We start from the raw sequence: 14,121 nt of genomic DNA on the forward strand, positions 1-14,121 counted from the left end.
GTAGCTTTGTCCTTGGCTGGGGGCTGCTGCCCCCCCCCCCCCACACCCACACCCACTCACACACAGAGTGGATGAGAGGCCCCACCCTATAAGAGACAATCAATGTAGCCCCAGCTATTAGGCAGGCAGGCGCTGGGCTGGGGATTACGTCCTGGTCCCATCTCCAGCTCTGGGGACAGTGGGGCTAGTGGTTAGAGCAGGAGGGACTCAGGACTCTTGGGTTCTTTCCCAGCTCTGCCATGACCTACTGTATGACCTTGGTGATGTCTCTTCCTTCGTCTGTCTAGCCAGAGAGGGGCCTAGGGCAAGAAGTGTCGAGCAGTGCCCTGCTGGGCGCTGCAGGCACGACTGTGCTACAGCCTGGAAACGCAGACCCACCGCATCCACCCCTTTTGACCCTGATCCCCATCTCCCAATGGGTGGGAGATGGAGCACAGCAGTCCCATGTGCCCCAAGCCACATCCGGCAGCCCCCAGTCTTGTCATGATCCTCTCCTATTCCTGGCTTCCCTCCCCCCCGTCTGCTCATATGTGGGGGGGTTGAGAAGTCAGTTTCCCAGCCCTGGGGCGAAGCCTGCACTCATCCTCAGGGGTTCTCCTGCATCTCTGACCTGAGAGATAAGGCGGGGTGGGGAGGGAATATCTTGTCTTGGGCCAGTCTCTGCTGCGGAGGGAGACGAGGCTTGGAGCCACAGAGTGGGCTGAGCAGACAGGCGATGCTGATCTAATGGCCTTTAAATGGCCCCTTACTGATGAGCATTTCCCTGCCAAGCCGTTTTCCTGAGGCTGTTTCCCCTCACCGCTGGCTGAAGGTTTGCTGGGGGGTGGCGCGGCAGCTTACGGGAACCTACATCGGTTTGCATGTGCGCCCAGGGACCTTGCGGCCTCATGAAAGGCGAACGAGGGAGACGTCAAATGAGCAGCATTGAAATGCCGACGGCGTTGGATTTCCAGCCTTAGTAGATCTGGCAGTTGGTGGGGGCTGTCTCCTTGGCAAGGCAGCAGCTGACATGAACCCCGTTTCCAAAGGACAAGTCTCTGCTTTGGAGGTAGCCAAAGATCTCCGCTCAAAGGGAGGGATTCCTGGGAAAACCAAACAGGGCAGAGGGGGCTTGGCTCTGCTGTGATAAATCCGGTGCCATCTTTGGTCTCACCCCAGCTTTATGCCAGGACCAAAGCAGCATCTAGTCCCATTTGTCTCTCTCGCTCTTTACCTGGGTTATTAATGTCACCTGAGCTGATTAGAGCCCAAGGAGAATGTTTTCCCAGCCTAGGGGAGTTAGGACCCACTGACAGATTTTGGTAAGTGATCAAGGGCCTCACTTTTCTACGGAGGGGTGCAGTATCTGGGACAGAGCTTGAGTGCAGTAGGGAGCGTAGAGTAGAGCACTGGGGTGCAGGAAAGAGTGTGGGGTCTGAGAGGGAGTTTGGGCGGATGGGGTTGTGACCTGGGGCAGGGCCTGGGAGGGCGTGTGGGAGCAGGAGAGGATTCTGGCCAGTGGGTGCAGGGTATGGGAGGGAGTTGGGGTGTAGGAAGCAGTGGGGTGCCAGAGGCGGGCTCTCTGGGGGTTGAGAGGGGAGGCTTTGTGTGCTGCCCCTGCCCCAGCACAATCTCTCAGCTTGTATTAACTAGCCAATAGGAGCTGAGAGATTGTGCTGGGAGCAGGGGCAGCATGCAAAGCCTTCCCCTTGAGTGGTGCAGAGCACCCCAGGGAGCAGCCAGCTGCTTTGAGCAGTGTGCAGCTGCTCCGTATTGCAGGGGCAGGCTGTGGGCCAGATTAAAAGGCTTGGAGGGCCAGCTCTTGCCCACCCCCACCATAGTCAGTTTCCTTTTTTTCTGCTTGGTGTTCCCAGCTGGGAAGGGGCAGTTTTCCCTGCAGGGTTGGGAGATGCTGCCTAGCTAAGGGTTTCACTGGGACTGCAGCATGAACCCAAAGCTCCTGAAAATGGTTCCGTACTCAGATGGGGGTAGGGTGGGGGAGTAGGGGGACAGAGAGACAGAGATGGATGGATGGATGGATAAATCAGTGGTTTTAAATCTGCCTCAGTGATTTGGGCAGCCGTATTCCTTTAGCTCCTTGCTATTTGCAAGAGGCGATTTCTGCCCAAGCGGCCCCATGCCAGGTGGCAACTCTGTGTCTCTCAGTCTACAGCCCCTTGTCAGCCCCACTCTAAGCCAACAGGCCACAAGGCCCAGGAGTTAATGGAAGGACCCTCATGAACTGCAGTGGCCTTTGGATCAGGTCCCAAACAGGACCTGCATCCTTTCCTTAGGGCAGTGGTCACCAACCAGTAGATTGGGATCTACCGGAAGATCTTGGAGCCTCTGACAGGTGATTTTGACTGGTTCGGCCAGGAAACTCTCAAGCACTGTCACTTCAGTTGCCCCTCCAGCCACTGTCCTGCTGTTCCTGTCCTCTCGCCTTGGAGCGGCCCCTGAGAAGGTCAGAGCAGGGGTTCTCCACAGGCTGACCTTGCCTGTGGACACAACTCCTGCAGCTCCCATTGATCAATGATGGAGAACTGGGGCCAGTGGGGTTGGTGCCTGTGGATGAGGGGCAGCACATGTGGCCATTGCTGAACATAACAGCTGCTTTTGGGGGTGGGGCTGCTTTGGCTCTGCTGCTCCATCCTTGGGGCAGCTGTCCATCTGCTCTCAGGGTGGGCAGGACTTAAACCCACCACTCCGTGCTCCCCAGGCAGAGCCCCATGTCCACTTCAGAACCCCCCCCCCCCTCCCTATCTTCAGAGGGTCCCTTTTCCTGTGTCTGGTCACTCCCAGGGTGGGTGGAGGGGGTGGCTTGACAGTAGGGAGGTGGACTGGGATCTCCAGTGAACTTGGGGATGGGCATTAGCCTCTGGAGCACTGGCTGGTGGGTTCGAAACCGTCCCCCTCCACCCGTTCAGGCAATGGTTGGACTTCCCAAAGGATGGGCCTGTCTCCTGTATTAGGAAGGCAGGATAAGGGGCCTGCTGAAGGGAGGGTGGGTTCTGGAGTGGCTTAGGAAAGAGGCACACATGGTGGAAGGTTCAAGCCCCACACTCGCTAGGCAGCCCAAGCTCCTCCCACCTCCCCTGGGAGCAACAGGACAAGGGACCCCCTAGGAGGTGGGGAGATGGGGTGAGCCCTTGAGTGGACCTGGAGATACAGCACCTGCCCAAAGAGGACGGGGTTGTGAGTTTATATTTCGAAACCGGGGGGCACAACCTGCCCACTTCTCAAGGTCCCTTCCTCAGCCCTGAGGGAGGGACGACTAGACCCAGGGTCCAACTAATTCCGGGGGGCAAATAATGAAGACCAAGGTCAAGGGGTGCAGATCACAGGATTAAAACAAGGGAACATTGAGCAGAGAACGCCGGACTGCGCCTGCTGCTCCTCAAAGCTGTTGATGGAGCCAGTGGACTCTGCCCGGATACGTGACACTACGGAGGAACAGAAGTAGGCCCCACAGTCGCAGAGAACCCCCTTGTCCAGCATCCTCCGCCTTGTATTGTAGATGGCAGCTTTGGCTAAAGCCAGGAGCAGGTTGACAAGGAAGTGGAATATATGTTGGCCCATCAGGGTTCCTCACCCTCTGCAGGGGTTAGGTAGTCCTGCCACTTGGTGTCGGGGGGGACACAAGGGTGGAGAAATGCAATGTGGGGAGCACGAATGGGTACAGATGTTTTCTTGGCACAGGGTTGTGAGCCTAAGCCCCACCCACTAGACAACCAGACAGCTACCACAAAACGCATCAGAGGTGGGTGGGCTCAGCTCTCAAGTGGCCGAGGGGAGAACACATTCACCTGGAGAGCACAGGGTGCCATGGGTTCAAGGCCTGGGAACCACAGGAAGCCAACTGAAATTTGAAAAAGCTGATTTTTTGTTTTAAGTTTTTCAGCATTTGTATTATTTTTGTACTTTTTACACCTAAATATTTCATCACCTTCCCAGCTACAATTAAGTTGTTTAAACAAACGTGTTGCAACAGTTTAAAAAAAAAAGTGTGTGTGAAAACTAGGTACGGGGGCTCCTTATACTTTTTTTTTTAAAAAAAAGGGGTATTTTATTTAAAAAAAAGTTGAGAAACACTGGCCTAGGGTATTTGCCACATGCCCAAGCCTACAACCTGCACCTCTACCCCAGCCTGATGAAAGTGAATGAGATTTGGGGAGGAAGGGCAACAAAGTGAGCAGGGTGAGGCCTCAGAAGAGGTGGAGCAGGGCCCCAGAGAAGTGGGGAAGGAATCCAGGCAAGGGCAGTTGGGTTGGAGGTAGATCTTACATTGCACTTAAATTGAAAAAGTGATGGTGTGGTTAAAAAGGTTGGAGACCCCTGCCTTAGGGATATCAGGCCCAGACTGGTCCTTAGGCATTTCTGGGGTAACATCCGAGTCCCACACTATCCCCAGTGCATCCAGCAGCTCCCCCATCTCCATGCCCCACCCCTGACCCAGGGCCTTCAGTCCTGGGGTTGAGGAGGCCAGCCAATGGGGGCCCCAACCTGCTTCGAGCTGGGCAGAGAACCAGCAAACTTGCTGCACAGGGAGGGATCTCCGAGGAAGCCCTTGGTCAGGAATTGCATTGGCCACCTCAAGCCAAAAGGCTCCATAACCCCCTTCCAGGGGGCCTGGGCCCCCACGGGTATTGCAGCCCTGCAGTACATGACCCCACGCCCAATGCAGCCCTGCTCCCAGGGAAGCACAACCCTTCTCCACCCCCCTCCCCCAATCTCATACCACCCATCCCCCCACAGCTGAGATTCCATGCCAGAAAATCCTGCCATTTCCCCGCCCACTCTCAGCAACCTGAGAGTCCCCCGGTGCGGAGCTGTGCATGCAGCCATGGCGCCAGGGCAGGATCCATCAAGCCCCCCCAGATCAATGACCCTGGCAGCTTGAATTTGCCGTCTCTCCCCAGCCTCCCATCTTCATGCCCTAGTTGACCTGTTTGGTACCAGCTTGTCCTGAGGGGCTGCAACTGCCTGGATCTCCTGCTAACTTCCTCCTGGCAGCTGCAGTCCCAGTACAGCAGTGGGGGGGGGGCGGGGGGTGCTGGGCCAACACAGGCATCATCTAACATTGGGGCTCTGGCCCTCCAAGCCCCCACCTCTGCTCCAGCCCATCCATCCTCTCCCTGTTGTGGCAAGGATCCTTCTTCCCTTCCTAGCCTATGCTGATGTGCAGCATGGCTGTTAAAAGGGCTGCCACGCCCCACCCCAGCAGCGACCGCATCGCAGTGCTGGAGCTAGAGATGGTCTCTGTATGCAGGGCACCATGAGAGCCCAGGGAGCTGGGGCAGAGCCAGGGACACGGGGAGGGAATAGAACAAGTTCCTGGCTGCTCCTGCTCCACGACTGGCTGAGGGAGACGTTGGCTCTGTCCTCGCTCTGCCTGTGCCCCAGAGTTCCAGCCCACCCCTCTGCTGAGCCCCTAAACCCTGCTCCCTCCCTGTGAGCCTTGGGCCAGCCTCCTCTCAACAGGGCTCCTCTGTCCTTAGCCAGAGCATGGGGCTGGTCTGCAGCATCCCCCCCCCCCCAGCCCAGGTGACCTGCAGAGGCCACGTTCAGCCCCCTGCTGCACCTCCACTCCCACAAAGAATACATCCAGGGCCCTTCTGCTGGAGAGAGAGAAAAGGCTGGGGGCTGCCCTGCACCCCACTGACCAGTGGTCTGTTACTGCCACCTGCTGGCCCACAGGCCCCATTGCTCCCTCAATTCCACCCCCCCCCCCCCCCCCCCAGGATCTGCTTCAGGGGGCTCACAGGATGGAGCCAGCCCCTACATCCCTGGGAGCAGACAAGCTGGGTAATACTTCATGGGGGCCCACCCTCAGCTGCACCAGCAGGGCCCAGCCCAGCCCCACCACTGAGCCCTTTCCTCCCAGCTGCTGGGGATGTTCTACAGCAGTGGTTCCCAACATCATGCCCCCTTTTCGATTTGGAAAACCCTCACGCACACGCCTCCCCCCCCCCCCCCCCCCCGATATAGCAGGAAAACTGAGGAAAAAAGGGAACTGACCAGGGCCAAAAAACAAAAACAGCAGCAAAAGTTTGGGGGGGATGGTGGAGGAGCTGGGTCACCTCACCCACCCCCAGTTCGGGAACCCATGTTCTACAGGAAAACCTGCGGGTCTGAGGGGCATTCAGAAATCCAGCCCAGGTCTCTGGGGCTGGCAGAGCACAGCAGGAAAGGCAGGTGGACACAATCTGGACTAAGCCAGCCCTCACCCCATCTGCTACTTGAACAGCCACCCCTCCCCGCACCTGCAGCTCCTCCAGTAGCCAACCCTCTTTGCCCTGGGAGGGCAGCATCTCCCTCCACCTGGAGCAGGAACGAGGCAGCGTCCTGGCCAAGCTCAGCCCCTTGGGCTCGGCTCAGAGCCTTGCTCAAGCCACTTGCCTAAAGCCCTCCCCATGGCTGAGCCACAGGGACCACCAGCAGCATGGCAGGGCTAGCCTATGCTCTACCCCCCACCCCCAGCATGCTGCCCCACCAAGCAGGCAGAGTACAGGCTGGGGGTCCCCAACAGCCAGTTTGAATCCTGGCCAGGAAGAATCTCTTTCCATGTGGCTTCCACAGCTGGAGGGGATGAGGAGGATGCTCCAGCAGGAGCTGTTATGGTACAAGGATGGGGAAAAGGACCTGCCCTGGGCATGTAAGGGGACTGGGGTGGGAGGGGTCACAGCCCAGAGCTGTATTCTCTCATCTCAGCCCTGGTTCTCCCCCCCTCCCCCCGGCAAGGGGCATTTCTTCCCTTCTGTAACATGGGGGTGACCCTAAGAGCCCCTCAAGTGCTCAGGGGAGGCATTAACACTGGGGGGGCACCTGGGTTCTCCCATCCAGCTGTGCAGCCCAGCCTGGCTCCTCTGAGCAGAGCAGGCAGCTGTAAGCTAGAGCCGGCACCACAGCAGGCAGCCTGCAGGATCGCTGCCCATCCCCTGGGTGGCAAGGAGCCAGGTGGCTCCAAGGCCAGGCATGTGTCCCACCCCCACCGCAATGTCTGGCTAGCCGCAGGCCTGGGGCCCTCCCCACTGTGTGGCAGGCTGGGCCAGCAGGGAGCACTTTGGACCAGACTGTGGTGTCCGAGTCTCACCCACAGCCTTATGAAGCAAGCACCCTCCCCCCACCCCACAGCACACCAGGCAGTCTCACTGCAAGTGGAGGCTGCACTCAAGAGCTACAGACTCAAGCCATAGCAGAGGGCAGCTGCCTTTGTGTCTCTGGGAGGAAGCCCAGTCCCCAACCCCTCACTCAGCACGGCTCCATCAACCAAGCAGCCTCAGAGAGGTGCTGATCTGCCACCCTCTGGTCACTGCACCTAGCAGTGCTGGGAGAAAGGCGGCTTTATTGCAGGCCAAGGACAAGAGGGCCTAGAGCCAGGGCATTCTGCTTGGGGAGGAGCAGAGAACAGCCCCGCCCTCATTGTTCAATAGCTGGCAGCCCCCCGGCACATCCCCAAGGACTCAGCCGGAGCCCACAGTACATGGGCTCGGTTTGATCTGAATAAACGAGATGCTCTGAGTTGGAAGAGCACTTTAATGACAGCTGGGTACAGTGGAGAGTTTCACAAGAACAGCAACAACAGAACAGACATGACAGCACAGAGACAAGTTAATATTCTTCCCCTTCATCCTCACCCTCAACGCTATCGGCCCCCACCTCTTCATAATCCTTCTCCAGGGCAGCCATATCCTCCCGCGCCTCCGAGAACTCCCCCTCCTCCATCCCCTCCCCCACATACCAGTGAACAAAGGCACGCTTGGCATACATCAGGTCAAACTTGTGGTCTAGACGAGCCCAGGCCTCAGCAACAGCTGTGGTATTGCTCAGCATGCACACAGCCCGCTGCACCTTGGCCAGGTCACCGCCAGGAACCACTGTGGGAGGCTGGTAGTTGATACCAACCTTGAAGCCAGTTGGGCACCAGTCCACAAACTGGATGCTACGCTTGGTCTTGATGGTGGCAATAGCAGCATTGACATCTTTGGGAACCACGTCCCCACGGTACAACAGGCAACAGGCCATGTATTTCCCGTGGCGAGGGTCACATTTCACCATCTGGTTGGCCGGCTCAAAGCAAGCATTTGTGATCTCTGCTACAGTCAGCTGCTCATGGTAAGCTTTCTCAGCAGAGATGACAGGGGCATAGGTGGCCAGAGGGAAGTGGATACGGGGGTAGGGCACCAAGTTGGTCTGGAACTCTGTCAGATCTACATTCAGGGCACCATCGAATCGCAGGGAGGCGGTGATGGAGGACACAATCTGGCTAATCAGGCGGTTCAGGTTGGTGTAGGTTGGGCGCTCGATGTCCAGGTTCCTGCGGCAGATGTCGTAGATGGCCTCGTTGTCCACCATGAAGGCGCAGTCAGAGTGTTCCAGGGTGGTGTGGGTGGTCAGGATGGAGTTGTAGGGCTCCACCACAGCAGTGGAGACCTGAGGTGCTGGGTAGATGGAGAACTCCAGCTTGGATTTCTTGCCATAGTCAACAGACAGACGCTCCATCAGCAGGGAGGTGAACCCTGAACCAGTGCCACCCCCAAAGCTGTGGAAGACCAGGAAACCCTGGAGGCCTGTGCATTGGTCTGCCTGTTAGAAGAAAAAAGTTACAAGCTGCCTCTGGAACCAGCAGCATCCCAGCACAAGTGCATCTGTTCCAACTCCACGGAGATCCTGATCTAACAAGATCCCTGAGCCAGCCCTGCTCTGATGGATCAGGGACACTTAGGTTTGGAAGCCACCCACATTGGCATGTACTGAAGTCAGGAAAGGAGCATCTGCCACCAAGGAGCCTTTTGGCCACAAGATCAGCAGTTCATCTCCCCTCCGTTCAGAGCGGTCACGTGCAACGGTCTGAGCCAGCTCCAAACCTTGCCTTGTTTCAGAGACACTGTTCAGTGCTCCAGGTAAAGCCTCCATCCATACCCATTACCCACAGTTATCTGGCTGGGGAAAGGAGCAGAAATGCAGGCAGCTTTTCGGCCAGCCTCACAGGGCACATAGCCCCAGCCCCCCGCAAGGAGTTGAAGCAAAGCAAGTCCAGTCATGCCTGCCTGTTAGTCTAGCTAGCATGAAAACCAATCACTCAGGAAGATGAGACATGAAGGCTGAAACCAAATGGAATACGCCTTTGTTCCATTCCTGCCCCGCCCCAGGGGGAATCACTGTTCCTGCATTCCAAGCCAGACAGCCAATACTTGTGACATGGGTGCAAACACACCCTGCCCCCCAAAACTTTCCCATCAAGGAGCTCAGAGATTGGCTATTCACTGTACCAAAAGGGCTCATCTAAGCCAAAAATGTTCACACCCCTAACCTCAACCTGATTCATCCCCTCCCAGGGACACTGCAACGCCTTGGAGCCAGGGTCCAGCCATGCTGGGAAAGACAAAGTAACTCCCCAATGTGGATGGTGTCAGACAGAGACCTGTCCATAGCCCACTTTGCCCATATGCCAGTTACAGCACATTGGCCTAGCTGTCTGGGGCTCCAAGGCCTCACTCCCTCCCAGCTGGGCAGGAAAGGGGCTTTGTTCCTGTCCAGAATAAGTCGTTTGCCCAGGAGCCAATTCTGGCAAAATGGGCCAACACAAATGCACATCAGCACCATTCTGCGCCAGGGTTGGCACTGCAGACAGTACTGCTGGCTGGCATGCCCCGATCAGCCTCACCGGCGAGACTCACTCACCAACTTGCGGATCCTGTCGAGAACCAGGTCAATGATCTCCTTGCCAATGGTGTAGTGCCCACGGGCATAGTTGTTGGCAGCATCTTCCTTGCCGGTAATGAGCTGCTCAGGGTGGAAGAGCTGGCGGTAGGTTCCAGTGCGCACTTCATCTGGGGAGAGGAAAGGCAGAGAGTCGGTCTCTCCCCACCGTCCATGCACAGTAGCTGTCTGCACATGGGCTTACAGGGGGAGTCCAGAAAGCAGTTAGATGATGGCTTTGCGTACTCACCTATCACGGTTGGTTCCAAGTCCACAAAGACAGCCCTGGGCACGTGCTTGCCGGCACCTGTCTCGCTGAAGAAGGTGTTGAAGGAGTCGTCTCCTCCACCAATGGTCTTGTCACTGGGCATCTGGCCATCCGGCTGGATCCCATGTTCCAGGCAGTAGAGCTCCCAGCAGGCATTGCCAATCTGGACACCGGCCTGGCCGACGTGGATAGAGATGCACTCACGCTGTGGGGAGAAAGGGGCATTGAACAGCTGTGCAGCTTTGCACCCAGAGTCTCCAGGGGATGCTGAGACAGGGAGGTGCCGGATTAGATTTATGAATTGTCACATGACCTGCAATGCCCACACCTCTAGGAGACAAAGTCCCTGGCTTCTCTTTGGCCTAGGAGGAAGCTGCCAGTAGGAAGGATGCAGGCTAAAAATAAAGCAAGATTGTGGCCAGCCAGGTACCACTCTCGGAGTAGATAGAAAGTTGCTGCCTTTTAAGGAACCACTTCTTTAGCCAAGGAATCTACTAGCACACACAAGGCTCCTGAACCAGGCCAGAAAAGATTTCCCAGACCACAAAGAAGCCACAGTGAAGGGTGGCTGAGCCTTCAAAGCAGCTCTGAATCACTTCAGACCTGTGATGAGACAGCAAGTTCAGCTGCAGCCTAGTAACCCAACTGTTGCTTCCCACTGGGTCCCACCAGTTTCTATAGCTGCAGGCTAGCCTTCAGCGCCAGGGAACATTCCTGACCGGCCCCATGGAAACATGCAAATTCCCCCTTTCAGTCCCTGGTCGGCGGTTCCCCAGCCATTGTGCAACAAACCCCCACTGAGCTAATGGGCCTCTGCTTCTATTGTATTCTTTCAGTAGCCCCCGGCCCCACCCCCCAAGCCAGATTAAACCAGCAAGCTCCGGCCCTCTGACAGTGAAAAAAACACACCACATAAGCTGCTACAAGAGCTGTAGCTTTCAGGGCTCTGGTCAGAATTTTAACCCTGTAGGGGAGGCCATACCTTGGCCAGGCTCTGGAGAGCACAGCCAGCAGCAACTTCTGGGAACCCCCTTAAAGGATTCTTCAAGGCCCCCCCCGGACTGCGAACTTATAGGAGCCGATGGAAACGTTCCACAAGCATCTTAGAAGCTTTTCAAAGGTCTCTACACGTGTTTCCTTTGCTGATTTGGCTTCAAGTCCCTGCTGAAACGCGCCCACCCACAGAGCAGGGCTTGGCCCGGCACGAACCCAACGCCCTCCCCGCCTGCAGTAGCAGTTTTCCTCCTGTTCCAGAGGGGAAACTGAGGCACCCGGCTGGCAAAGGCCACTCGGTTCACCTGAACTGGCCCGGTAGGGCAGCCAGCTTCCGAGAAGGCAGCCGCCTTAGTCCTGCTGACTAATGCAGGCAGGGACCCGGGCGTGACCCGTCTCTAGGGCAGCCCCACTGTGATCCCCGGCAGGCCGAGGATGACTCATCCCCTTCCGACTCCTCCGAGCCCTGGGAGCGACTCGCGTGCGCCGGGCGCTCAGGAGAAGTTACAGGGACCGGCGCGGAAGTCTGGGCCTCACCACGTGGGCAAGTGCCCCGGGCGCGCTTATTTGGAGGCGAAGCGACGCGAGGCGGCCCCTCCCGAGCCCGGGTCCCCCTCGCGTCACCCCGCACCAAGCCCGACCCGAGCCACAAGTGGCTGCAGGTCTCAGCTCCCTCGGATCCGCGGCCTTTGCCGAGCTGCGGGGCCCGGCAATGTAGCCTAGTGGTTAGAGGAAGCAGCGGGGAAGTCGGGCTTCCCGGCTGCGCCCATGACTCCTGGGTCCGGCTCGGAGGAGTCACCGCCGCGGCGGATGCCCGTGGCAGCCCCCCCTCCAGCCCCGTGGGCGTCTGGAAGCCGAGCAGCTCCTGTCCCACGCGAGTTTTCTACCGCCACCCCGAAGGCCAGAGTCGCGGGGGAGGGAAAAGGGAGGACAGGCGAGCTCAGCGTCACGGGCCAGCTGCGAGGCGAGCTCGGCCGCTTCCGTCCATCCCCCCCCCCCGGAGCGAGCTCCGCATCCGGCCATCGGCCCGCCCCGCGGTGACTCGGCCTCGCGTGGCGCAGCAAGGAGCTGAGGGCGCGGCCCAGGGATGCGCCGACCGGGGCAATGGAGGCTGCCCAAGGTCACGGGGAGCTGGAGCCGGCCCTCGGCTAGACACACTGCGAGCGCCCCAGGCAGCGCCGTCGGGGCCACGCGCGGCCGGGGTACGCAGCGTGGGGACCCACGCGTGCCAAGGGGTCGCGGCGGCCAGGCTGCCGCTTCCCCCCCAGCTCGCATGCCGAACTGTGGCTACCCCAGGGCACCCCCCGCACCCGCCCGGGTACAACGTGACCCGCCCGCTCTGCCTCCTCCCATGGTTTCCGCCCGGCCCCGTCCCGCCCTTCCCCCATACAGTGGCCCCAGGTCCATGCGGGCGACTCCCTCCCCGTCTAGGTCGCCTCCCCCCCAAAGTTCACAACGTCCCGCTATAAAGTTGCCCGGAATAGGAGCAGGGCAGGAGGGGGGACTCGAACCCGGGCCCCGAACTCACCATTTCGTCGTTGGGGCAGCGAGTCTCTCACTATCCGACCCTTTAGGGAGCCTCTAGTGAGAAGAACTTTGCGCTGCCCTCATGGGCGGGGCCTTATATAGCCACGGGGGCGGGGCTACGCAAGAAGGGGCGGGGTATTGTGGCCGAGACCCAGGAGGTAGGGGTGTGTCCCGCCCCTGACCCAGCCTCTCCCCTAATTCCCGCCTCCCGAGGTGTCCTCATTGGCAGGTTTGAAAGTTTGAACTCGCACGTAGAAGGTGACGGAGGCAGAGTGGAATGTGGAGGGAGGCGGGGTGGGTGGGGGATGGGTGGGGGAGAGGGTCTGGAGAGACGGGGATGGGCTGGGGAGGCAGCAGCTTTGGGCTCGAATGGAGGGGCCGGAGACTGGGCTGGGGGAGGTAGGGAACCGGAGAGGCAGGAGGATGGGATGGGATGGGGGAGGAAGGGAACCGGAGAGGCAGGGGGATGGGATGGGATGGGCTGGGAGAGGTAGGGAACCGGAGAGGCAGGGGGGATGGGATGGGCTGGGGGAGGTAGGGAACCGGAGAGGCAGGGGGATGGGATGGGCTGGGGGAGGTAGGGAACCGGAGAGGCAGGGGGATGGGATGGGCTGGGGGAGGTAGGGAACCGGAGAGGCAGGGGGATGGGATGGGCTGGGGGAGGTAGGGAACCGGAGAGGCAGGGGGATGGGATGGGCTGGGGGAGGTAGGGAACCGGAGAGGCAGGAGGATGGGATGGGATGGGGGAGGAAGGGAACCGGAGAGGCAGGGGGGATGGGATGGGCTGGGGGAGGTAGGGAACCGGAGAGGCAGGGGGATGGGATGGGCTGGGGGAGGTAGGGAACCGGAGAGGCAGGGGGATGGGATGGGATGGGGGAGGTAGGGAACCGGAGAGGCAGGGGGATGGGATGGGCTGGGGGAGGTAGGGAACCGGAGAGGCAGGAGGATGGGATGGGATGGGGGAGGAAGGGAACCGGAGAGGCAGGGGGGATGGGATGGGCTGGGGGAGGTAGGGAACCGGAGAGGCAGGGGGATGGGATGGGCTGGGGGAGGTAGGGAACCGGAGAGGCAGGGGGATGGGATGGGCTGGGGGAGGTAGGGAACCGGAGAGGCAGGGGGATGGGATGGGCTGGGGGAGGTAGGGAACCGGAGAGGCAGGGGGATGGGATGGGATGGGGGAGGTAGGGAACCGGAGAGGCAGGGGGATGGGATGGGCTGGGGGAGGTAGGGAACCGGAGAGGCAGGGGGATGGGATGGGATGGGGGAGGAAGGGAACCGGAGAGGCAGGGGGGATGGGATGGGCTGGGGGAGGTAGGGAACCGGAGAGGCAGGGGGATGGGATGGGCTGGGGGAGGTAGGGAACCGGAGAGGCAGGGGGATGGGATGGGCTGGGGGAGGTAGGGAACCGGAGAGGCAGGGGGGTGGGATGGGCTGGGGGAGGTAGGGAACCGGAGAGGCAGGGGGATGGGATGGGCTGGGGGAGGTAGGGAACCGGAGAGGCAGGGGGATGGGATGGGCTGGGGGAGGTAGGGAACCGGAGAGGCAGGGGGATGGGATGGGATGGGGGAGGTAGGGAACCGGAGAAGCAGAGGGATGGGATGGGATGGGGGAGGTAGGGAACCGGAGAGGCAGGGGGATGGGATGGGCTGGGG

The 14,121-nt window shown here is 59.5% G+C and overlaps 1 protein-coding gene across 1 annotated transcript; it reads right to left on the reverse strand.

Moving 5' to 3' along the window:
• Positions 1–7,497: 7,497 nt before the first annotated feature.
• On the reverse strand, positions 7,498–12,629 carry LOC102457470 (tubulin alpha-1C chain). The gene is made up of 4 exons (XM_006131171.4): positions 12,471–12,629; positions 9,932–10,154; positions 9,664–9,812; positions 7,498–8,565 (listed from the first exon to the last, which is right to left on the reverse strand). The coding sequence occupies exons 1-4, from the start codon at positions 12,471–12,473 to the stop codon at positions 7,591–7,593; spliced, it is 1,350 nt and encodes a 449-aa protein (XP_006131233.1). The 5' UTR covers positions 12,474–12,629; the 3' UTR covers positions 7,498–7,590.
• Positions 12,630–14,121: the final 1,492 nt, after the last annotated feature.

Source organism: Pelodiscus sinensis, chromosome 19 (assembly GCF_049634645.1).
Source record: "Pelodiscus sinensis isolate JC-2024 chromosome 19, ASM4963464v1, whole genome shotgun sequence".
Taxonomy (NCBI): Eukaryota; Metazoa; Chordata; order Testudines; family Trionychidae; genus Pelodiscus; species Pelodiscus sinensis.